We start from the raw sequence: 26072 nt of genomic DNA on the forward strand, positions 1-26072 counted from the left end.
GTAAAAGTTACATAGGTTCATTTGACTAATAGGTCAAAATTCTGTTCAATCAGATAAATTAATCTAGTTCATGTTTGTAGTTTCATAGATATATGCTTAAAGATTTCCAAATGTTGTTGATATTCTCAGGTGATCAGCATATTTAAAGCATTATGTTTGTATTTGGTGTGAGTTTTCTGTTTGAGGCCAATCATAAAAGGGTGTTTTTACACTTTCTTTATACCTTTATATTTATCTTTTAATTAACAAACAGAACTGGATATAAATCAGTCAGTTTTAAAGATATTAAGCTAAACCCTAACCCTAACACATTTCACAAGATCTCACAATATTCTACAAGATCCTGCATAGAACATTTATAAGGTTTGACCAGAACTTCTCTGAATAAATCCCTTCTCACCGGGAGATGATTTTAGTTTAAAACTGGCATGAAGGGTGGCAGGCGATATGCATTCCTTCGAGGAATGCTAAGCTTTTAATTTAAGCAATTTTTAAAGGTTGTACAATATAATCAAATTTAATGTTATGGTATTTTTAAACAGTTTTTCAGCAGGAATAAAGCAAATCTTTACTGCAAAGAGCACTGACATCAAAACCTGTTAACCTGACCACTCAGGTTCTAACAAGAACAGTTTTTTGTAACTGCTTCACAACATAAAACTACTGAAATATTTTGAGAAAAGAAAGAAAATCAGGATGAAACAACAGGAAAGAGACGTGGTTTGATAAGAAAGGATTTTTGCGTATGTTGGTGAGAAACAGGCAGAAATAAAAGCAGTGAAATATCAAGATTTTATCAGATCAACATAAAAGGAAATGTTTTCAAAGAAGCAGCTGTATTGTTCCAGATTCAGTCATGGGTAGGAGATAATGTGATAAAGTTACGTCAGTGACTTTATGAAAATAAGAGTGTTAAAAAAACAAAACTAAACAAAAAAGGTATGAAATACAGCTGTGAAGTTTTCATTTGTTCATTTTTAATATAATTGTGAGTATTGTTGTAACTTGCATTCAGAAATGTGCTCATATTTGTATTTTGTCTTAAACAACCATAGCATGTCTATTCTCCTCTTTTTCTGTTTGCTTCAGTTGCTCTCAGTTTATTTTTTTTTTATTCTTACCTTTTTCCTCTTCCATTTTTCTGTAAGTAACAGTTTGGCCTTGTGCTGACCCATGAGAGGAGCCGGGTGTTCCTGCTGTCAGAATAAATGACTCAGATGTAATAGTGTCATCCTTTCTTTCAACTCTCACTGACATCTGCCTGTATAAAGTGCTCCATTTTGCTCCAATTCTATTCTATTACCTTATTGTATTTCTAAAAATGGCATATATATATATATATATATATATATATAACATTGCATAAAACCAGCTGCAGAGCATCGTTGTCATTCAGTGAGCACGTCAGCTCTGACTCATTCTGGGTTGCAGTTTGACTTCATGGCCGATCTGTCTTGTGATCTGACGCGTCATGTTTACCAACCATGCAGAATTAGTTTTTGTTTCTTGTTCCCTGCAGCTTGTTTTCATTTACTATCTGTCTGCAGCCATTCCTACTTGCTGCTGATAATTCTGTCTCCTGTTGTTCCCCCTCCAGGATGAGAAGAACCAAGTGTTAATCACGAACGCGTGGCTGCAACTGGTACGTCTCCTCTCTGAGAATTTTCTCTGTGATCAGTGGGATAATTGTCACTTAGCCTAATTTAGAAGACATGTTTGTTTTGTCCTGTGGCCTCTGTGACTGCAACAAAATATATAAATAAATACACCCGAGCTTCCACATCTTTAGGACTTCATGTGACAGTGTGAAGCTGCTGCTATAAAAACTAGTCTTTAATTGGGTCAAGAACAGTTTTTACTGAGTGTAGTTAAATAAAAGCATATAAACATTTGTATTTCTATGATATAACAAAGGACAGGCAGCAAAAACAGGTTTTGACAGATATTCTTATTCAAGTCGGAAACGTCAGTTAGCTTACCCTTGTGCCTATTTTTGCCTTTAATTAGGACATTTGCTTTGTTGTGAGTTAAACCGATCCTTTTTAATGTAGCTATACTCATTAAAATTTGTTGTCAGCTTTCTTCTTGCTGCAGTTTCACCCTGAAAATTCCTGAACACATTTAGACCATTTCATTTTACTAAACTAGCTTCAGTTTTGTCTCAAATGGTAATTATTGCTAATAATCTTTTTTTTTTTGTTAAGTTAATTTCAGCTTTACAAGTTTCGTTCCACCGGCTGGACTAAATATTCACAGGTATCAAAACTGAAGGTTTTTATATTGGAACAAGTTTTATGAAGTGGTTTTTCCATCAATAAATTTGGTTTTGATTTGTTTTATGGCCACTACAGGTCACAGTAAGAGAAGAAGTGACTCATGGGGCTGTTCTTTAGGAGTGGGGCAGTTTTAAAAGATCATAAAATTCTTACCACTCACTCCCAATTCAACCTGTATTGAAATGTTGCTAAAGCTTATCTGACATGACCTGCCTGTGTGTGCTTGCTCAGCTGTTATTACTTAATTGTGGTTCTTTAAAAGACTTTCACTTGTCAGTTTACCAAATATTCCTTGCATAAGAAACTTATTCCACCTACACAAGTTTAAACAGAGCTAATTTGCATCTTTATTTAATAACGGAAAGTGGAAATGATGTTAATGGTACAAGAAATATGTATTCCGACGCTCAGTGACTTGAGAAAAATGTTACATCAGTCCAGTCAGGTAAGTACAACAACCTCGTTATCACAGCCTCAATCAGAAAGGTGTGTTAAAGATGTCACAGTCAGGTTGAGTTAGCTGCTGACTGCCTGCAGGTTATAAATGTATAAATTATTCACGAAGCTACCTCTTCAATACTGAATTCTTCTTTGGCGCAGTGGCTTACGGGGGCTTTGCAGACACAGCGGTTTTGGAGGGGACTTAAGGAGAACATTATTCAGCCTAAGACAATCAGTTAGAGAAGGAACAGGTTTCCCTCCACTGCGTCCCAGAAAATTCTAGATTTACAGTTTTATCAGAAAAAGAAAACTCCAAAACAGAAATCATTATGAGTTTAGGTTTTTAAATGCATGTTATTTTGGTGTCTTCCTCCATTTTTGTTCAGGAAAAGTGCCCATAGGACAAAAAAGTTGGTAAAAAAAAGTAGTCTTATGCATGATTTTTGCACAGAGTAGTTATAAATAATGCAAATTTACCAAGAAAAGCACAATAAGTAATAATAATGTCACAGTATAAGCAAAGGTGGAGACTCTAAAAGCAGAAAGGCCAGAGGCAGAATCATCTTATTAACTACCAGGAGAAAGCAAAGTGCAGCAAAGGCAGAAAAAAGCAACATTATGACACAAATTCAAACACAACAAAAGCCAAAAATCTGAAGGGTTTTACGAGAGTTTTCAGCATCATATTCTGTTTAAACCGGGTTAGAACAACATGGAGGCAAAACACACTGATTTATAACAATTAGAGTTTAAATTGTCTGCAAAATGTGCTAAAAGACTGAAAGAGTTGATATTATTTCTGAGTGGAGTTTTAGCTTTTTAGAGCCATAAGAAACAAAGAAAGAGAAGTTATGTTGAACTAGCCCTGCAGAGCTAAGTGAGAACCAGAACCTTGGAACAACAAGGATTAAAGGAAACTACACAGATATTTTAAGGTAGTTTCACTGGGCTCTGCCTGCAGGAGACTAGCTGCTGATCAGTATTTGTGAGGCCGTCTCCAGAATGTCTTGCAGTGGTCGCAGGGCTTCTCAATCTTGAGTCATAAAGGCTTTGTATTTTAAACATGTTCAGAAATTTTGTGCAACAAATCAATGTTTTCTGTAAATTGTCACAAAGTTGTTTTGGATGTCAAAACAAACAAAGAACCAAAAAAAAAAAATGTAGAGGTTTTCTTCCACTACAGCTTTATTTTATTCACCTGCTCAGGAGCTCTCCGCTGACAGAAAACGTAACGCTCCAGTGAAGTTTGTTAGCTGCCCTGCTGTGCAACGATAAAAGAAAATCAGCTCATCTCCTATGGGTGAACAGAGATTTCACAGACAAAAGTATTTTTTTTTCTTTTCTACTCACACAGAGTTTGTATTGTGGCTGTTCTGTTTGAGGATGCTTTGAAGGGGAAAGACAGAGGAGTCAACACAAGAGAAATGCACACATCATTTCAAACAACAAAAAGCAATCAGTGCAATAAATTGAATCATTGCAACTGTTTTAGCTGTTGCTACTGTTGGATCTGTAATGTGTTACACATGTATTGCACATGCTAAAATGAACTGTCCTTAATCTTCTATTCAATGAGCCTATTTCACACTATCCTAATAAGAACTTTGTCTCTAATTAGTGATGCGTTTGAAAATTTATGTTATGTAACTAAAAATCTGTTCTTAGACAGCTGTTACCCTACATAGCCTAGTGTCTACTTAATCCATTTCTGATAGAGTGCAAAGTTAGCAGGCTGTGATTTATTGTGTTGGCTGCCGGTTGTGCTCTTCTAGCCAACAAACATGAGAAGAAGCTTCAAACTGCCAAGACCCCAACGATGACAAGTGTAGTGATTAAGTCATTAGTTGCATCAGTGCAGACATATGTCAGTAGACTCAGATGAAGTATTTTTGAAGAGAAGATGATTTGTTTGTAATTGATAATTTACTTACATGGACCGAGGCCCATTTGCAGATAGCATTAAAAAATGATGTCATGCAGATACACATAAGAGTCTCAAAGGCAGAGCTTTCCAAATGAAGAATAAAAACACAATTTGCATCCATGAACACAGACATGTAGACGTGTAACAGAGAAGGAGATGAGGAGAGTGCACTGTAGCTATATTAGTAATGGGACAGTGGTTGCTCCAAATAGCTCATCCGAATGCTCCATCTGTGCAACTTTATATACTTTACACACGCTCATAAAAAAGATGTAAAGGAATAAGTTCATGTGTCAAGACAAATACTATTCAGGTTTTACAATAAAAACAATATAAAAGTCATAGAAGCATAGTTTTTTGTTTTAAATGGTTTCATAGACTCAGTTCGGCCTTACTGAATGGGCTCAGACCCAAATGTGAGTGCAGGGGGTTAGTGCCAACAAATGCTGTCTTGGCAAAGTTTCAGTGCCAACATTCATTATGAGAGTTGGAGCCAAAGTGCAACAGCCAGCAGCTAATTGCCTGTGTAATAGGAAAATATTTGACTTCTGATGGCTTAGGATTGATCACACTTTTTAAAAACATGTATTATATTTGGTCTTACAGTAACTTTCTGTGTCTGCAGAGATTTAAAAAAATATGGTTTGATGTACAAATTATTCATCAGCAGTTTAAGCTGTGACATATATACATGTATGCGAATAGTCTCATCATCATCTCTGTTTTCAAATATTTGTTTCAGTCTTGGACCGATATTTACCTCTCGTGGAACCCAGAGAACTACCCCGGGGTTCAGAACCTTCGTTTCCCATCCAATCTCATCTGGGTCCCAGATATCCTCCTCTACAACAGGTAGCTTTTACAGACTTCTTTCTGTTCTGCTCATTATCTCAGAACCTGCCTTGTGTTTTATATTACTTTTTATTAATCCATAAGTATCAGTACCCTCACTGGGGAGTAATAAGCTTAAATATTTTAGTTCATTCATTAGATTCACACTTGTACAAGTTTATGAAATAACTTCCAGTATAAATCTGAATATTACAAAGAGAAAGATGAGATTCAAAGCTTCAAGATGAAAAACCCTTTTTATTATTGATCCTATAGTTTATGAGCTTCATAATTTTTATTTTCTCATTTCTCTGTTAACTTTGTTTTTTGTCCTGTTTCTGTATTTTAGTGGGTTTTTTTTAAACCAAATTCTTTTTTACGCCGTAGTTTGCTTGTTTTCCTGATTTATTTGATGCACCTTGTTTTTTTTTGTGGATTCTGTTTAGTTTAGTTTCATCTTCTGTTTTCACACCTGGATTTAGTGTCCTGATTAACAAACGTGTTCTGCATGTCAGATGATTGTTCTCATTATGTATTCTCCTCAGTTCCTTTGTGCAGGTCATTCCTACTGCTTCCTGTTGTTTTAACTCCTTCTTATTTGTTTAGTTTGGGAGATTTTGATGGTTTTATTGGTTTTCTTACTACTGCAGGATTTTATTTTGTGTATTTTGTGTTAGTCCTGCACTTTAGTCCTACTCATAATTAAATGATGCATAACATAATGTTAAAGATAATTGCATAATATTTTAGTGCTGTGAAAATATACATATTTAAGTAGTATTTGCAACTAAGAACTGTTTTATTTTATCGAGGCGCAAATATTAATTCAGTCTGTCACTAAATATTTCACAAAAATCCTAGTATCTCATAGTTTCCAAGCTTTCATAGTGTTAAGAACTAAGAGGAACTATAAATAAAGTAGGCTTGTCTAACATTTCAGAGTCTTTTTACAACTGTAAACAGAAAAGAAAGACTTTTTTTTAACTTTTGGTCAGATGGAGTCTACAAAAAGCAACTTTAATTAATTATTTGTGTCAGTATTTTTCTTTGGATTGTTGCATTATAACAGATTTGGACATATTGCAAGGATAGTAATAATAAATGATGGCCTCTAAGTCTGTGACCATGGTTCTTAACCGGAAAAAGGTAGAATGCTCCCTCCTGGTTGGGAATAAGTCTCTGCCTCAAGCAGAACAAATTCAAGTACCTGGGAGTCGTCTGGATTCCCCTCCTGGACCTGTTGGCTCTGAGACTCAACCATGGATAAGAAGCATAAAATGATTTGATGACTAGAGATGAGAAAGAAAATAATAATAATATTTTTTATGATGTTTGGAACTCTCCAAAGCAAGACTATTGTTTAAAACTCATAAAAATCTTCATAATATTTCTGTAAACCTTTAGTTGAGATATTTAGCCATTGCTTTATATTTATTTTCATGTTTAGTTTAGTTTATATATTTTATTTATATATTTGGGGCCTACCTTAGTATGAAAGATAAACTGTGTCTCACCGGTTTCTTGTATTCAGAGGTCACTCCAATCTCAAGAAAGAAAAGCTGTTTTCAGCCTGTTTGGATGAAGATAAGGCCTCTGTTATTCCCCTGCTAGACTGCCAGGTGTTTCTGTGATTTCCACAAAGTGCTCTTGACCAGTGCTGAAATAGGAACAATTCAGACCTCCCATGACTGCCAACAAACACTGATTGTGTTCACGACTTCTTTGTGTTTATGGCAGCAATTCTGGCTCTGAAACCGGTTTTTAGATTTCTATAGCATTTGTATACAACTGTCCACATGGTAAACAAACTGTCAACATTTGCCTTTTTGCACAACAGCTGTGACGTCTGGTGTGCTATGATTTTTATCAGGTACATATGAGGAATTTGTTGCCTCAAAGGATAGCAAAAGAGGATAAAAAGAAGTTAAGCATTTGCTCTCCTTGCAAAAAAATGTATTATCTGTATTTAGTTTCTTTTGATTTAAAAAAAAAATCTTTTCTTTATTGCTCAATGTCAAAGGCAAAAGGGTGATTATGTTTTTGCCCATGTTTGTGTTTTGTCTGTAGAGTTAGCAACAGATCTTATGAACTACTGGATGGATTTTAATGAAATTTTTGGAACTAATCATTTGGTGTACATCTACAACTGATTGAAGTCAATCCAATTTAAGATGGCTGCCACAAATAACTGACATTAGCAAACACAGAATTAGCTATAACTCAGTCAATTAATAGATATTGAGCTAAAATTGGTGTGGTAGTAGCTGAGAGTCATCCTCAAACCATTTTTTTTTTTTTTTACACAGCTTGTGAGATTTCCCAGTATCCCATGAAACTGTGCACAATGTAAATGACAAGGTTTGAGCCAAACAGCAATAACTCTTAGTTTAAAACCCTGGCGTGAAAAGTGGTGGGCAAAATGCATTCCTTTAAGGACATTAATTATAAGTCTTTTATTTTGAAGAGTATTTACAGCTTTTTGGCATTTGATTAAGTGCACTAGAAAGGAAATCAAATAGCTGCAGCTAGTTATCAGGTTTTTGCAGTGAAACAGTTTCTCCCTCCGTTGTCACATCAAATAAAGAGCTTGAACTTAGTTTGGAAGCAGCTTTATTTTACTGAACATTAATCATGGTAATGTGAAAGGGAATATCACTTTAGGAGATGCTAAAGTTGCATTTGTCTGCTGCTCTGCTTTATGTCACAAAAAACGGCTTTTTTATTGAGCTGCTGACAGTAAAAAGTACCAGGGGAGGGATATTATGGGACTGTTGATCATTATTATAACTCTCAAACCCTAGCAGATGATATGTGTTGCATCAATCTTTAGCATGTTTCCAATGAACACAGTTTTCTTTTTTAAATATACCCACTCAAAAACTGCATTTGTAATGTAAAAATAATAAAAAGCACAAGTTAATTTAATTGTATTTCCACTCTCGTTAACTCGATTGTAAATTCTTTTATGATGAAAAAGGAAACAATCTCCCGTTGACTCCTGTTCTGAAAGAAAAAAGGAAAGTGAAGGAGAGATGCATGAGGGTTTGGGTCTCTGACTGAGATGACACAGAACATTAAGCTGCTTATAGTGGGGATCACCAATCACAAACAGTAATGGCAACAGTTCTGACACAGACCCAGATTGAATCTGATGTTCTTTGTGCTTTTAGTATAAATCCTGGGAAAATAAATATTTGTTTTTATTTATATGTAATAGGGAAGCAAGCAAGCGAGAGAGGAGATTAAAATTACAAGATGGAAGATTTAATGATCCCCGTTGGGAAATTAGGTCATGGCTTCTGCAAAACTTGAACACAAATAAAAAATGAAGACAAATTTATGGAACAAACACACCCGAATGTGGCTCTGTAGAAGGAGTAAAGGAAGAGGGTGTCTATCCAACAGGGAGGGTTTATTCAAACAGATTTAGGTCCTGTTATATAACAAGACACTCCCTTAACAGCTTTTTTACATTTACACATTACTATTCTACTGATGCAGATAAACCTGTTGGTACCTATTTGTGGAACTCCAAGGTCAAGGTCTTTCACTTTCTGATGTCACTATTCCCCACATTTTTGAACTATAATGGGCTCCATGGAAGAGGCCCCAGGAGGGCTCCACTATTGACAGAAAGACACAAAAAATCATACAGGGATGAACTAAAATGAAAGGACCAAAGGCTTCTGGGACTAATGAAACAAACCTGTAGCTTTTTGGTTCCAGTCACACCGGTTTTTGTTTTTTTCTTGTGTGACGGGTACTAACTAACTTATCCACTGTCACTGTCCATGTTTAACTTGCTAAAATGAATGGACAAAAAACTGCTACCAACAATTTGAAGTTTAAATTTTTTGTCTTAACTGTAGCGTAGTTTTTTTTCACATGATAATGGGCTGCATTTGTTGGCATCTCCAAAACATTTGCGGTCTGGAATATTTTCAGGCTGTGCACATGACAGTTAGCCATGATTTCCAAAAACTGGCTGCTCAACATGTTGCCACATGGCTCCCTGGTCACTGGTCGCAAACACTCAGAATTCAGTGACACTGTAACTGAAAATTTGCCTATTTACTTGCAATTTTCTCACAATTTTTAGTTACTGACTGGTCTCCAACAGCAGCAACCCAGTGAGATGCTACCTAAAGCATCTTGATTTACACGTCTTTGGGCATGGATGCCTCTCCAAAGAGGTTGTCCAAATAGGTTTATAAGATGTAAATGACAATTTTTAGTCTGAACTTTCTCCACTTACACATTCACTTTCATTATCAAAACTCCCTGCTGGAAATGCATTTGCAGTGCTGGAAATACTGTAAACTGGTGCATGAAATACAGCATAAAAAAACAAAAAATATATTGTGAAAGTGTGAAAAATTGTTCTGTTTACAAGACATGAAAAATATCTAATAAAACCTGTGGAGAATCTGGAAATCATGATGGCAGGGAGATCCCAGCGAGAAGTCGAAGATGGTGCAGACTTTTGCATTTTCACAGCCCTTGCAGAACAAATCTAAAAATAAGTGTTCCAGTGAATTAGTGGAAACGAGCCAAGAGCCCCCCGTATTTTTCATTTGCCTGACTTATTGTCTGTTGTTCCTCTGCTGGATGCCATTTGAATTGTGGCACATATGAAAAAGCCTCTAAAACCTGCTGTCTTTAAAAACATTTACGCTTTATGGCTTCAAGGATACAGCACTTTAATACTACAATGGATAATCTTATTTTAGGTGGACATCTTTGACTTTTGTCTCATTCTTGCAGCATTTTGTGTGTGAATAATATTCAGTTTAATTCAATTTATTTATATAGCACAACTAAAATCATTTCGGGAATTATGCAAAAGAAAAAAAAAGGCTAAATTATAAATCCTATTCATACCCATATCTATGATGATGATGATAATGAACTTCTTTGTGCTGACCTGCAACTTTTTAAATTTGCATAGGGGACAGGACTATAAGCTTTCTGTAAATTCTACTACAGGTGGGCAGTAACTTAATGCCCCAAGCCACTGGTCCAGTAATGCTTTTGTTCTGAAATATCAAAACTGTTGATTTTGTGTTACTGCAGGTTCTGGCTGCTGTTCCAAGCCTTTGCACTGAACAGCAGTTTACAGATTGGATCATTTTGGGACACAGAGGAGAATCCTGTCTCAGGACTTCACAGTAAATCGTTTGATCTTGCAGCAGCACCTTCGGACAAAGATCAGTGATAAGCTTTGATGTTACTTCAGCGATGGAGAGAGTTTGTGTCCTCAATCAGATGAAGTATGGTCCGTTTCCTCATCTAACAGAGATAGCAAAACTTGTTCAGACATTTAAAGTAAAACCCAATTAGTGGAAGGATTAGGGGCTTTGAGATTCAGCATGACTTTATAGTACTTAAAAATTTCTAAAACCTTGCATTGTGTTGCAGTGTTTTGTCTTCTTTTTGAGCTAAGCAACTGCAAAAGTTTAAGTTTTCCCATGAGTTTGAATGCTGAGCTCTGTCTTTATGGTGCTCCACCGCCCTGCTTTATTCCCAATATTTATTCTTGATAGTTGTCCAACCTTGCTCTTTTTCTTTTCTTTCACATTTAGCATCAGTTTTACTCTTGCATTTCTAACTAAACATCTTTTCTTTTAATCTACACTCATTCAATTCTGCAATAATTTTTTTTACCGATAGAGACTACGGTCAGCCTAATGTAGGCCAATCATGTGATTCAAGCTTCCATGTGGTTTTCGACAGATTCTGCCAAGTGCTTTGTTTACATTCAGTACATAATATTATTACTGGAAAACTACTGGAGTTAACTATTTCTAACTGCACCTTTTGATATAGTTTGGGATAAGCTTTTTTATGTTTTGTTTCATACTTTGCAGTGAGTAGCTTTAACGTGTCTCAGATTCAGTAAATATTCCTCCTCAGCAGCTCCACAGACAGAAATATTAGACACAGCAGTGTAGTCCTTCTTGCCTTTTTTGCTCTCAAATATTACCCGAAACATCAAACCCTAACCAACCTCACTGAGAATGGGTCCACGTCTCAACGGCCCATGAAGGGATGACACTGTTATGTATTTTTGTGCAGATGTCAGCACGTCAACAAGCACACACTCAAAATGTGATTTCTGGGATAAGGTTGGTTCTGGGAGGATCCCTGTGGGAAACAGAATTACCCAAATGCATTGCTCCTATTAAAATGTCATCCTCTTATGTGTGTTGAAGTGGGAATAAAGTTGAAAGCTTTCTTTGCTATAAATTTCTAAAGAACCGTATACCCAATGTATAAAATTTGAATGCAGTTTGTCCTTTGGCTCAGCAGAATATTTCATTTCCATTTCTAATTTTCTCTGTTTCTTAACTCCTTCGAGATTATACAATTGAAAACATTTATTGCTATGCCAGTGACTGGCATGACATTTTTTTGTGTTTTTGGTTTTCATTATTCAACAGCTCACGTAAAATAAGAGGATTTCCAATAGATGAAGAATCTCTTTAGGGGCAAAATCATTACACCAGGATTCCAAGCTGTCATTACGGTCTTATCCAGAATCTCTAAGATCTTTAACTTCTGTCTCTAAAGATCCAAGAAATTGTCATTCATGCACTCATCCGTGCAGAAAGCTCAAACTCCATTTACTCATTTTAAAGCAAACAGAACCTTTTAGGATTTCACTTAAGTCAAAACGCTACTCCCAGACTCGTCACTTATTCAGGCAGATTACTAAATTTAAACCTCAGTTCTACTTCATTATACTAGCTGTGTGTTTTGGAATAAATTTAATTAAACTGTCCCATAAGTACAAGTGCTTATCCTCAGGAAAAGTAATAAAGTGACAGAGCTGCAAAAGTCTGCAAAATCTCACTCAACTTGCCCAAATACCACAACACCTCTGTATCTTTTGTTATATTTATTTGTCTTTTGTCATATTCACCTAACACAAGAATTAAGACATGATGTTTTTGCTGTAAAATGTGTAGCACAAAGATGAGAAAATCAGTCTCTGTGAATTATTTAAATAATCTCTTATTAGAGGTCTGGACTGGATGGAAAACTTACAGAAAATACAAATACTGAGTCATTAAGCACTAATTATTACCCACCACTGGAAGGGTGGGTAATAATAAAAAAAGAAACTAATCTATAGATGTACATCTTTAACTGAGGCCTTAACTCAGTCAATTTTACAGATACGGACCCAAAATGTGGTGTGGTGGTACCCGAGACTGAACCCCAACACATGCTGAGCACTAATAGATTGCACAGGAATAAAGTTTACAATTTGTTTTTAACTATTTATAGTCAACTTTGTCTGATTATTAGCAAATCATCTCACAACTAACTGGACAGATTTTAATAAAACTTTCAGAAAATATTCTTTAGACTTACACAACTGATTAAGTTTTGAACTCGGCCCAATTCAAAATGGCCACCACTTTAAACTCACTTTAAAAGGACAAAAATTGTTTTCAGTGTCTGACTAAAATGACTACAAATCTGTTATTTCTCAACATAAAAGGATCTTAGTCTAAAACTTAGGGATCAAAGCGTTGGGCAATTAGCATTCCCTCAAAGAATATGAGGCCTTTATTTTGTCTTTATTAGATAAGATAATATACTGACAATATATTTTTTGTGTAAATTGGATTATAAGTCTGTCACTGAATTTATTGACGTCTTCAGAATCTGTCTCAGATCAATCATATAATGATTTACATCATTCTCCAGGTAAACAAGCAAACAAACATAAAAATAACTTCTTAATTGCTTTCTTAAATACACTCTAAGTTAATGTATTCAAAATACTTTTAGTGAATGTTTCTATAACTTATTTATTCTAAGTAATAAATCAATATAACTGTGGCTTTTCTGAGTCTTATCTCAGTCACTTTGTATTTTTTTCTTCTGGCAAGTGGAAAGAAAAAATGATTATGTTTAAATGATTAATTTACAGGCTAGGATTTGGTGTCAGGTAAATCCATGTCCTGTTAAAAGTACACTAGTGCACTTTACTAAAATTTATATTCTACATGTCGAGTGAAAAACCTTCAGGAATAGTTAAGTATGCTCCTCACATTCACCCTCTGGCCCCACTCTCGTATAGTAAGTGGAAGAAATATACTAACAGACAGTAACAAATGACGGTTTGAGTCAAGCTCCAGTCTGGCTTTGGATGAGCATTCAATCATTGTTTAAAACGAGGCACATTCAGGCTCCACTGTACCCCATTCTCTTCTTTTATGGGCAAAAAACAGCAAATAAATGTGTCTAAAAACATTGTTTTGCATAAATGAATGAGTAATTTTTATCACTCTATTGCTTTTCTCAACAGGATTGCTCCTGTTTGTTTTGTCCACTTGGCTGTTCTTATTATTGAGCAAAATAACAATAACTGGACGCAGTCAGAGAATCTCACCTGATAATGGCAGAGGAGGATTAGGGGATTGACATTTTTGTTACAGTTTGAGCTAAAGGGAAAATACCCATGTTTTAACTTTTTTTTTTCTTTTTGCAAACTTTCAATAATTAAATGGTAAATGGTTTGCACTTGTGTAGCACTTTATCTAGTCCAAGAACCCCAAAGCGCTTCACACTGCAATTATTAAAATTATTGATTATCTTGTATTTGTGCCTAGGATGCCTAATTATCATAATTTTGAATATTTTAAACATAAACTCCACAATCATCAGCAGCATTATAGCATTTATCCATCACTTTTAGTGAAACAGACCCACACTGGATTGAAGTGCCATATAATTTATTTTTGAACAAGCCTTTTATTTGATTTTTTTTTCAAAGCAATGATGTATTGATTTGCAGAGACCTTTTCTGAAAGGACACAAAAAACTCAAACCATGCTGGAAAATGCCTCCTGCAAGATTAAACCAAATCTCCTCCATTCACTGTAGGTATTACAGGTGCATGATTCTTCACCCATCAGTCTTTTTATGAGATATTTATCTTAAACATTCATTAAATGTAATGCCTAGCATTACCTGCATATTCCCTGCTGCCTTTCAAGCCTAACTAACATTAAATTACATTATCTCATGTTTAGAAATGACTGAACTTCAGTTACTTTGGTCAAACCTTGAAGACTCAGCTACTACCACATCAAATTTTAGCACAATATCTTTAAAACTGACCGAGTTAAAGTTTTCAAAGGTTGACAAGCTGTGGTGTCCATCTTGAATCAGGTTGACTGCCAATGTCCCAAAGTTGATCAGTTGTAGATGTCAAACCAATGATTACTTTCTGGAAGTTTCAAAAAAATCTGTTCTGTGGTTTCATGCGATATTTTCCTAACGGTGCAGACAAACAAGAAAATGCACAGACACACACAAAAACATTGTTGTTTCCCCTTTGCCTTTGGCAGTAGGACAGGAGGAGTTTTCTGTTACTGATAGAGTCCAAGAAAAACAAGACATGAGGGTTTTTTTTTCAATCTGTGCTTATTTTCCCTGAGTAAATTTTAGACAAACACTTTGTCAACAAAATAATTGTTTGAGCTGTTTTGAAACTCTGTTGTTGTCTTTCTGTTCTTACATTTTATTGACTGTTTGTGAATTTTATTTGTCTCTTTTACAGCCAGCCACGTTTGTTTAATATAATCAGTGAAATTAAACCCGGCCTGTCTGGATTCATCTTTAATCCTCCTCGTGTCACCTTCAGTTTTCTGTTTTACTGTCCAGGTTTCTCCTTGTGGCTCTTTTTACATTTTTTGTCAAGCTGATATTTGTGTTTTTCTTCCTTTTCAGGCTTCTAAATTTTATTTTTTCATTTGTATAATTTATTTATTTCCCTTGCTGTTTAAATGTTTTATTGCCATTTTAACATCAATCTCTCTTGTCTGCATGTAGTGCCGATGAGAGGTTTGATGCTACATTTCATACAAATGTTCTGGTGAATTCTTCCGGGTCCTGCCAGTACCTCCCACCAGGTGAGGTTTTCGGGATATTTTCATCATCTGTTTCAATGTTCAATATTCCTCGTTAAAGCAATATTTGATATTGTCTCCATTACACTAGTTGAAAAGACTTGTGTGATTTTGCATTTTATCGTGAAGGAGTTTTGTTCTGACAGCATCCTTAGTGTTGGTGCCAAGATTTCAGTAGTCCTTTATTTCTTGTTTTCTGTCTTTTAATTTAGTATCTAAAAAACATTTTAGAATTATTTTTATCAGCAAATCAGAAAATGTCTTTAACATTTTGTTGTGATAATTACCAGTGCATTACAAAATTAAACTTCAAGTTTTTAAAAACAACGTTTTCATGACACCGCCCTCCAGGTATCCTGAAGAGCACTTGTTACATCGATGTTCGGTGGTTCCCTTTTGACGTGCAGAAGTGTGACCTGAAGTTTGGCTCCTGGACTCACAACGGCTGGTTACTGGACCTCCAAATGTTGGAGGTGGACATTTCTACCTACATACCCAACGGGGAGTGGGACCTTGTAGGTAAGAACAAAACTTTGGTGTGGTAGTAGCTGAGAGTCATCCTCAACACATACTTTAAGCGTTAGTTTTAAAAACTTTGCTATCAACTATTGTAGTCAACTATGTCTATCTGTTAGCAAAAAATCTCATGGACCACTCAACAAATTTTATTGGAACTCTGATAAATTAATCATTGGATGCACGTCTACAACAGTTTGACTTCTAGAGTCAACCTAATTCAAGATGGCTGAACAGCTAATCAACCTTAGCCAAGACAAAAATGCCTATTACTAAATAATAGTTACTTTTACAGATGTTGAGCTATAAATTGGTGTAGTGGTAGCTGAGTGTCATTCACAACACATACACTAAGTGCTATCTCATCTAATGAGATCTCACAACATTACACAAGATTTGACCCAAACATCTGTAACTCTCTCTTCTCAGAATAAGATCATTTTACTGTAAAACTGCAGATACTTTATACCTTCACTGTATTTCATACAATACAGCCATGATCTTGGCTCTAAAAAATGTAATAAAATGAAAAAGAAATCTGAACCTAAAGCCAATTTTAAGAAGCAAGCAATAACATCTGGATAATATTGTTTTGAGAATCACTGATTCTTTTGACCCCCCCCCCCCACACACACACACACACACACACACATTATCTCTCTCAGTATGATTAATCTATATAATCTTGTGCACAATTCTTGCTCGTCAAAGACCAACAAAATAAGTTAAACCCAAAGACACACACTCACTGACACATAAAGTGATTGCACCCGGAGTATGAGGATGTGTTGGGGGTGGGGTTGTGTGAAGGTGAGGTGGCAGCTGGCTCAGAGATGGTTCACTTAATTCAGGACAGTTAGGAGGTAAGTTGGCCAACCTCAAACATTCCAAGCCAATGTCAGAGCACACACACACACACACACACCCACACACACACACACTCACTCACACACACACACAGAGAAAAGATGTGGCTCTGCAAATCTGCAATCCATCATAATAATAGGCATCTAGCAAAGGCTATTTTTCTTCAGCGTCCAGGTGGCAAAGTTTAAATGGAATGAAATTGGATTCTTTCAATTTATTTAAATTTAATTTCTTTAGGAAGCTCATATATTTTGGTGACACATATCTAGATAAGTTGTACATTTTGATTGTGCTGCTGATTGTGTCATACCAGGTTCTCACTAAGAATTATCAAACAGTAAAAATATGAACAAATAAAAACATTAAAAATGGTTGATTATGGCTGGACAGTCATACTTCAATGTATTATGAAATCAGAGGCACTTCGGCTTGACTTTTATTCACCACTGATTGTTGATAATGGACCACAAAAGTCCCTTCACCTTATGCCCCCTCCCACAGACACACACACACACACACCCACACACACCAACACACACATACACACACACACTTTGCTAAGGGAATGATTAATAGACATGACTTTGATTTCATGGCCATTTCAAAGTGGACCACTTGTAGCTTTATCTCATTCTTGATTAAAATCAATACTCTGGAAGCGCGTGCACACACACATACACCCCCCCACACACACACACACACACATACAGATTGGCTCAAGTTTATATATTTCTACATGCCTATTTAAACTTATCTAACTCTGACCAGGACTAAGTCATTGTTATTTGTTGTCAGTCTAAACAGACAGGTTATTCATCTAAATGAACAGATACGAACCGCAAATCAGAGGTAGTTAAAGATTTGGTAGCGCTTTACATCCCAGCTATGTCTTAGACAGATATAGTTGTAAAAAAAAATCATAGACTTTGATAAAAGTAAAAAAAAAAAAAAACATTTCCTGGCGTGGCATCCACCAGATGCCCAAACCAGCTCAGTCGAACCATCGTCACCATGACAGACCGAAGCTATGCCCTCGTCAGTGTAGATGAGGCCACGATCCGTTGATCCAACTCCCTGTCCATCCTTCCATCACTTGAGTAGAGGACTCTCAGACACCTGAATTCTTTGTTACAAACAAAGAATTATCCCCATTCTGGAGGGAGCATTCCACCTTTTTCCAGTTAAGAATCATGGCTGACTGTCTTTTCTTGGCTGTGAACCAGCCCAGTGCATGCTGAAGGTCATCACTTGAATACACCAACAGAACCACATCATCTACAAAAATTACAGAAGAGCCCCAACAGTTTTCAAACCAGACATCTTGTCCGTTGCTGTGCCCTGTAATCCTGTCAGTAAACACCAAATACAAGACGGGGGACAAGGGACGGCCCTGGCAGCCCAGCCCACATTTGAGACAAGCTGGAGTTTGTGCCAAGGATGCAGACATAGCTCTTGCTTTGGCTATGCTTTTACATCAGGACAGCAAAATATTGCATGTGGTGTCAATTTCAGTGTTTGTTTTTATCGAGAACAAGTAGCTTTCTCACAAAATCCCGATTGTAAGAATGATAATTTACCTGAAACTATGTCAGTTTGCTTGGTTAAGGCTCAAACTGATATTAAATAACAGAAAATGTAAATACAGGAAAAAGGACAACAGTATTTATCTTAAATCTGCAACCAGAAATAGTATCATCCCTATGTTTTCTACTATTTGTTTTATTTTCTTGCTATGAGTGAGAACTTGGTTGAAGGTGGAAACGTTGCAGTTTGACAGAAGAACATCTGTCTTTTTTTATTTTTATTTTTTTAACTTACCAGTATTTTTTCTTTCTAAACAATATTTTGTAACTCTTTACCAATTACCTTCATTTGTTCCTCAGGTGTGCCAGGAAAGCGCAATGAGCTGTACTACGAGTGCTGTAAGGAGCCGTACCCCGATGTGACGTTCACAGTCACCATGCGCCGCAGGACTCTGTACTACGGCCTCAACCTGCTCATCCCCTGTGTGCTCATCTCGGGCCTGGCCATGCTGGTGTTCCTGCTCCCTGCTGACTCTGGAGAGAAGATCTCTTTGGGTACAATATAAGACACACACCAACCCATCCTGAAAACATAAAATAATCTTACAGTAACACAAAATGACGAGGATTCATGATTATTAGCATAAATCTGACAAAAATGTATCTTTCTCCCAGGGATTTCAGGTCCCAGTGGTGTCACAAAAACATTTTTTTTGCCATTGCTTTATGCTAATGCTGACATTACAGCTGTGGATTAGCATTTATGTTGGGCACTAATCATTGGCAGATGTATAAAAATGCCAACATAAACATGGTAAAAGATAATCACCTGCACCTGAAAATGCCAGTTTGTTTCAAATGGTAGTCAGTGAGAAAGTGACAAGGTTATAGTTGTAAAAATAGGAATGCTCCAAAATAAATACATACTTTTATTCACCTGCGTTTGAGTCAAAGCCTGCATTTATTTTGAGTTCTTTCAAGTCAAAAGGCAGACGAGAGATAACACATTTCTTTTCCTGTTCTCATCGTTCTTCAGGCATAACGGTGCTTCTTTCTCTGACGGTGTTCATGCTGCTGGTAGCAGAGATCATGCCTGCCACTTCAGACTCTGTTCCTCTGATTGGTGAGACATCATTCTTCATTAATAATTGTTAATTTGTGCAGTTAAAAAATTGACAAAAATAGGGAGAGAATAGTTCATTTGTATTCGTAATAGAATGTTGAGCTGTTTTTTTTAACTGTAGATTAAAATATGTTGATTCATGCAGGGAAAATTTTGTAAGTCAATGCACCATTTGTTATGCAAAAGATAATGTTTTGCTTTACATTTTCACCCTAATTTAACTGCCTGTAGGGAGCTATAGACACTTAGTGAGCTACACATTGTCACAGCGTGGGAGAGTTGTATGGAAATCTTTCTCTTACCAGGCTGGCAGATTTAAGACAGTTGATCACGATAGGCTAGGAGCCAAAAGAGATTGTTACGCCTGATACCAGAGGGCTGACTGTAACAGAACACTTTCTGCACACCAAATGACTAATCCGTTGTGACTGGGGTTGAGGTGTTCGGGTTTGGGTTTGGACGTTTGATTGCCAAAGCAGCATGTGAAGATTGTGCTCAGCGCGGGAGACAAACATCGGGCTGCTTTGTGCGAGACTACACTGATGCAAACAGGAAAAGACAAGGCAGCGGGCAAAGACATGAGCGGGAAGGCAGCAGACAGAAATGCTACTCTGCATCATCTGGCAGCTCAGTGATGTAAAACAAGGCCATTAGCAAAGTTTCCTTCATGAGGCTGGATGTTCCAAAACACTGCAGACAAAGCAGAACCGATAGACTAAAGTGAAAAGGAAATGCTGCACAGCATTCTGTCTGACAGGTTTTCATACAGCTTCCAGTTATGCTTTAACAGGCATCCAGGATGTTTTGATTGGTCCGATTTACTGTGAGGTAACAGCTGCGTCAAATGTGTGTGGACAGGAAACTACACTTCTGAAAAGCATATAATGTGCAATTTCATGTGTCTGTGGCTTCCACTCAATTTAAGTGTGAGTATTTGTTTTGGTTGCTTTGTGGATCAGGACTCGTGTTAGTCATCCTCCCATCAGCCCTCCGGAGGGTTAGGACCTTAGACTTGTTTACATGGATAAACTTCTCTCCAAAACAAATGACCGAGTCTCCATCCACATTGGAACTGTTTTGTGAATACACAATTTTGACTGATTGATTGTTGATTAATTGATTGATTGATTTAGTCATGTGTCCACACAGACACAAAAAAACAACAACTTTGAAATGCCACAACTGTGTTCTTGTGTGAACAGTCTAAATGTAACTTTTTTAAAACAAAGATGTCATCACCCCACCTCCTGCATAACCTATGACCTCAGTAATGACAGATTACTTTCTTGCCGTTGCCAGTTGCTCAACTACAGCAAAGCCTTTGTTTGCTCTATTACTTCAATGAACAGACAATTCTGACGGTCAATTAAATTTTCTTGAATAAAGAATAGCAAAAACCCTTAATATTACACCAAATAATTAAGGTAAAACATAGGTTTTTATCCATTTTATTGTACTGTCAACAACACTAAAGTAATCTTTGCAGAAAAAGATTAACAATATACACTGAGTATACATTTTAAAGAGGGGAAAATGAGAATAATTTTGAAAGACCAATTTACCTATGTGCATTGAACATTACCAGAGGAAAACTATTCCCTTCATCCATCACTTGTGGGATACTGCCCTGAAAAGCATCCAGTATGTCTTTATATTTGGACTGACAGGAGCCCCACTCTATAGTAGTTCAATGTGACACAAAGTAGAAGTTCCACTTCATTGTCAATCCACAAAAAGGATTTTAGTTTTACTTGTGCACTCACCATTCATCTTTTTCTTTTTGTGTTTACAGTTTAAAGCGTCTGCTCCAAGTCTTCTTTCCTGTTTCTGATGTATTTTTGTGGCAGTGTTACAGCGCCACATACAAGCCTGGCATAGTTACTACAGCGTTTTGGTCATTTTCTGTGTTTCTGTGTGGATGAAAACAGTTTTAGAAACGCTGCTGTGTTCATGAGGAAAAAGATGTGTTCAGATGTGGAATGGGGCCTGAGTTAGCTGGAGTTCAGCCAAGTTTACTTTGATTAGTTCACATGTAAGGTTAGAAATTTGCTGATAAATTCCAAATATTTTTTTTTTTTAATTATTTTCTTGCCCTGTTTACAATCTGTGACACATGAATGTGTTTCTGCTCCTCAGCTCAGTACTTTGCCAGCACCATGATGATTGTGGGCTTGTCTGTGGTGGTAACTGTCCTGGTTCTTCAGTTCCACCATCATGATCCTCGAGGAGGGAAGATGCCTAAATGGGTAAGTTGACAGACAGAAGAAAATAACTTAATTTTTCTGTAATTTGAAAAATGGTACAGTATTTTTAAAGGGCAGCAAGAGATTACACTGGAAACCTTTTTTAGTAACATGATTCTCAAAGACTTGGACATTGAGATTATTTGGCCTTGAAGTACAAACCTCTGTAGGATAAGCTCAGATAATGATATCTAAAGTGATTTGGCTTTCCAAAATAAAATGCAGTAGACCTTTTTTACAGCAGACATTCTGACTTGAAATATCGACTTGTCCAGGTGTTTTAAAGTGAGCTCTGTTTTGCGTAGAGAAAGTTCTGCATGTTCTACAGATAAGTGTGGAGGTGGAATGCATTTGTTTTTAACAATTCCTGAGGAAGTTTTACTGCTTCATCTCACAATGCCTGCCATGAAGGTCTATGCAAGAAAAGTTATAGTGTGGTCTTGCTGTCTCGAGTTTTCAGCAACTTGTTTCCCAAATGCTTCCTTGCTTAGATGTTTATTTGCAGACACAGAACTTTACAATGAGGGAACAGGAAGTTTTATTTATTTATTTTTCCTGATGATGTCATATGATGGAGCTGAGGACTCGAGTGCACTAACTGGATACAGGTTGTTGAAAACTGAACTGTTACAAACTAAATTGTATAAAACTGAAAGCCTGAAAGAAATCAAAAAAAAAAATTATATAAAAAAAAGTAAAGTAAAAACTACACAACTAGCAAAGTTCGAACTAAACAAATGGCTGATAGGGAGATAACAACACAGAAAGAAAATATATTAAGGGGTTAATGACAAATAAAAACAACTGAAAACTGCAATGAAACCCAGATGGGAACCACCCAAATATGTTCATGTCTTTGACCAACTTTGTTTAAGCCGCCTCTGTTGTCTTCAACCAGGTCCGAGTCTTCCTTCTCAACTGGTGTGCTTGGTTCCTCCGCATGAAGAAGCCCGGAGAAGAAGGCAAAGCAGCTGTAAACTCAACAAACCCTTCGGCTTACAAGTATTCACACTCGCCTCCTCACCACACCAGCAGCAGCAGCATTCAGATGAGCACCATTCCAGGACAGGCGTCCACTCAGTCCACCACAACAAACGGCAACATGAACCTTTACTTTGGCTACCACGCAATGGGCACAGATAACCCCGCTTTCCCACCGAGCACCGATTCAGGACTGATGATGTGTGGCGGCGGCAGTGGCGGAGGAGGAAACCACCACAACGGCTCCTCCCAGCCTGACATCCACTTAGACCAAACGCGGACTTTGCTGCTGGAACATATTCCAGAGATCTCCCGCATCCTGGAAGAAGTGCAGTACATAGCGAGGCGCTTTCGGGACCAGGATGAGGGTGAGGAAATCTGTAGCGAGTGGAAGTTTGCAGCTGCCGTTGTGGATCGGTTATGCTTGGTGGCTTTCTCGTTGTTCTCCATCATCTGCACCTTCACCATACTCATGTCAGCTCCCAATTTCATTGAGGCGGTGTCCAAAGACTTTACATAAAGCAGATTTCTTTCCTCAATGGGAGGCAAACAAGAAGAAAAGCAACAGCTAAGGATCTTAACATGATTAGATCTGTTCTTCACAAGAATATTTACCACAGTGTTAACTTAAGTTGTTTTCAGATCAATTGTAAATCAGGTCTTTACATATGCCTCAGTATACATGATCGGGTGATGTGTTTTTTCTTTTAACGCAGCTTTCCTGATATGATAAACATCACACGATCAGAAAGCCACATAGGATGCTAAAGCTACATGTCAAAGTTAATGATGTAAAAACACTAATGCACTTTTCATCCACACCCTCATGCACCACCTCATTTAGTTGCCACCATTTTGGCTTCACGTCTCATCAGAAAAGTCCCCTACACTCTCTCCTGTCTCCCTCTTTCTGTTCACATAAATCCGTCCAAAAAAACACTTTTTTGTTTATTCTGGTCTATATTGTAATTCTAGGCTTTTGTATTTATGTATGTATTGAAAATTTGGAATGTGGTTTCACTAAGCTAAGAAAGAATCTTTATGTAATTAGTTGTAGATTTTAGCATTACTGTAAATTTCATTTATTTCAGTTTCATTTTTTTATGCTACTGTTGATTATAGAATATGAATAAGTTATAATGCAAAACCACAGTGGAACACATTGAACATATCAAATGTTTAAACTAAAAAAAGTATGATTTTTAGGGGAAAAAATAATGTAATTTTGAATTTGATGGCAGCATCACATCTCAGGAAAGTTGGGACAGGGACAACGAAAGGCTGTAAAAGTAAGTGGTACAGATAATGAAACAGCTGGAGGAGCATTTTATAACTAATTAGGTTAACTGGTAACAGGTCAGTAAAAAGACTGGGTATAAAAAGGGGCATTTCAGAGAAGCTGAATCTCTCAGAAGTAAAGATGGGCAGAGGTTCACTAACCTGTAAAACAAATACTGCATTTAAAAATTTGAAACCACACACCCCATGTCCTCTCCGGCAGCTGGTCTTCTCAGTTCCTAGATGTTTACGCTGCTGGAAAACAAAGAGAGAATGCTTCCCAGTGAGAAACATGGTCTTGTCTCGACTTTTGTGAGATGTGTTGCTGCCTTTAAATTCAAAATGATCTTCTTTTTACTCCAAAAATGATACAATTTCTTACTTTAAATATTTAACATGTTTACTGTGTTCCATTGTGAATAAAAAATGGGTTTATAAGCTCTGCAGTTCATTGCATTTTGTTTTTATTTGGATTTTACACAACGTTCCAACTTTCAGAAGTGGGGTTGTACATACATTGTGATGTTAAAAAGTGGCATTCTTCTTTAACTTTTAAAGTTTCTCTTCATTAACAGTCAAATACCTCAATCTATTCCATTAAAAACTGCTAAACTCAGTTCTTCTCCTGTTAGACTGCTCTTTCACTGCAATCTCTTTTGTCGTCTCAGTTTTTCTAACCTGTAAACGTTTCAGTTCCTCTATGAACAGTTCAACTCAAGGCTCTGCTACCTTAAATGTAATGAGGAAAGTTTTATCAGCAAGTCATACTTAATCAGAGACTTTCTAGTTAAGCTTTCTCAAACTGTGAAACTGTTCAAAAGGTGATTTTTGAACATTTTTTCTTTGTTTCTATATATTGTGCTGATTCTGTATACTTTGTGCAGTTTGTGATTAATATCTCTTCCCATTCCGTATGTCCTTCAAAGGCTGGTCTGTTTGTATTGCAATATTCTGATAGAAATCCAAAGTGATGCAAGAAGATCAAAGAAAGGGGACTGAGGGGACATCACCCCTGCTGAAACATCCTAATCTTTCCTTTTTGTTTTCACTCTTTAATGCTCAGCAAAAGCAAACACTTGCCTCTAATCTCTAGAAGCAACATTCAACGAGGATTACTGGGTGACTTGATGTAACAGTTTTGTGTTCAGCCTCATCATCTTTCGCCACTCAAGCGTCCTCTCTGATCTTCGCTGTTGTAAGACTCAAGTGAATTACTACTTTTCTTGCACAAAGGTGAACTCTCAGACTGACAAGTGGTTTAGGGGACGCAGGAGGAAATGAAATTTATTCACCTTTTTGACGGGCCAACAGCAGCTTTGTAAGTCCATCTGCTAATGATGGACTCAAAAGAAAACGGAAGGCATTTGTTTGAAATGTAACTTCAAAACTGTGAAATATTGATCATCTTTTTTTTCTTAATCTTCCATACAGTTTTGCAAAATGGTCATTTTTACATTTTATTTAACAAGTGAATTGATGTTTACTCTTGTAAAATGTTCTTAAACTGTGCTTCAGATGCCACTGTTGCAATGTTAAGGAAATAAGTCACTGGCTTTTCTTCTGCAGAGTAAGATGTGAAAACCTGTGAGGCAAAATGTGCAGCTGCAGTCGGCAACCAGCAGTGGTTTCATCTGTCACTGCCATTTTGCTGAAGGCACAAAGAGGATAACTGTTCACACCTTTGACCAGCTGTAAGCAGCTGACCTCCTTCTGCCTTCAGATACTGAACATCAGTCAGCATCAGCAGAGCTCGAGACAGTCAAAGTTCATGCAGACAAATGTATTTATTTAGCTTTTAATTTACCAGGAAGGTTCTGCTGAGACAAATTATCATTTCTTCCAGGGGGTTCTGGTCAAGATGGCAGCATAAATACAAATTAAGAGCAATCATATAAAAGTCTCATTACTAGAAAATAAGACAAATAGAATAAAGGGAAGCATGGGCTTAAACATGAAAACTATAAGGAATAAAACTATATTTAATAAGACCAGTAGGAAAAGGGTCTGAGCTGCTGAGTAATATATAAAAAAATTCTCAATCATTGACTCCTCCGTATAAAAAAAATCTATTTATGTGAAACACTTGACAACTTAAGAAGTCATTTAGACGACTCTACCTCTCATGTTCTTTTAATGCTACAAG

General features: G+C 36.7%; 1 protein-coding gene across 1 annotated transcript in view; it reads left to right on the forward strand.

Moving 5' to 3' along the window:
* Window positions 1–24028, forward strand: part of chrna8 (cholinergic receptor, nicotinic, alpha 8) — a 37001-nt gene extending 12973 nt beyond the window's left edge. Inside the window, exons 3-10 of the mRNA XM_017417025.3 lie at window positions 1598–1642; window positions 5384–5493; window positions 15322–15401; window positions 15750–15917; window positions 18665–18859; window positions 19341–19427; window positions 21564–21673; window positions 22569–24028. Of these exons, the coding sequence (XP_017272514.1) occupies window positions 1598–1642; window positions 5384–5493; window positions 15322–15401; window positions 15750–15917; window positions 18665–18859; window positions 19341–19427; window positions 21564–21673; window positions 22569–23171 (1398 nt within the window). The 3' untranslated portion in view covers window positions 23172–24028. The remainder of the gene's footprint in view (window positions 1–1597; window positions 1643–5383; window positions 5494–15321; window positions 15402–15749; window positions 15918–18664; window positions 18860–19340; window positions 19428–21563; window positions 21674–22568) is intronic.
* Window positions 24029–26072: the final 2044 nt, after the last annotated feature.

Source organism: Kryptolebias marmoratus, linkage group LG3 (assembly GCF_001649575.2).
Source record: "Kryptolebias marmoratus isolate JLee-2015 linkage group LG3, ASM164957v2, whole genome shotgun sequence".
Lineage (NCBI taxonomy): Eukaryota > Metazoa > Chordata > Actinopteri > Cyprinodontiformes > Rivulidae > Kryptolebias > Kryptolebias marmoratus.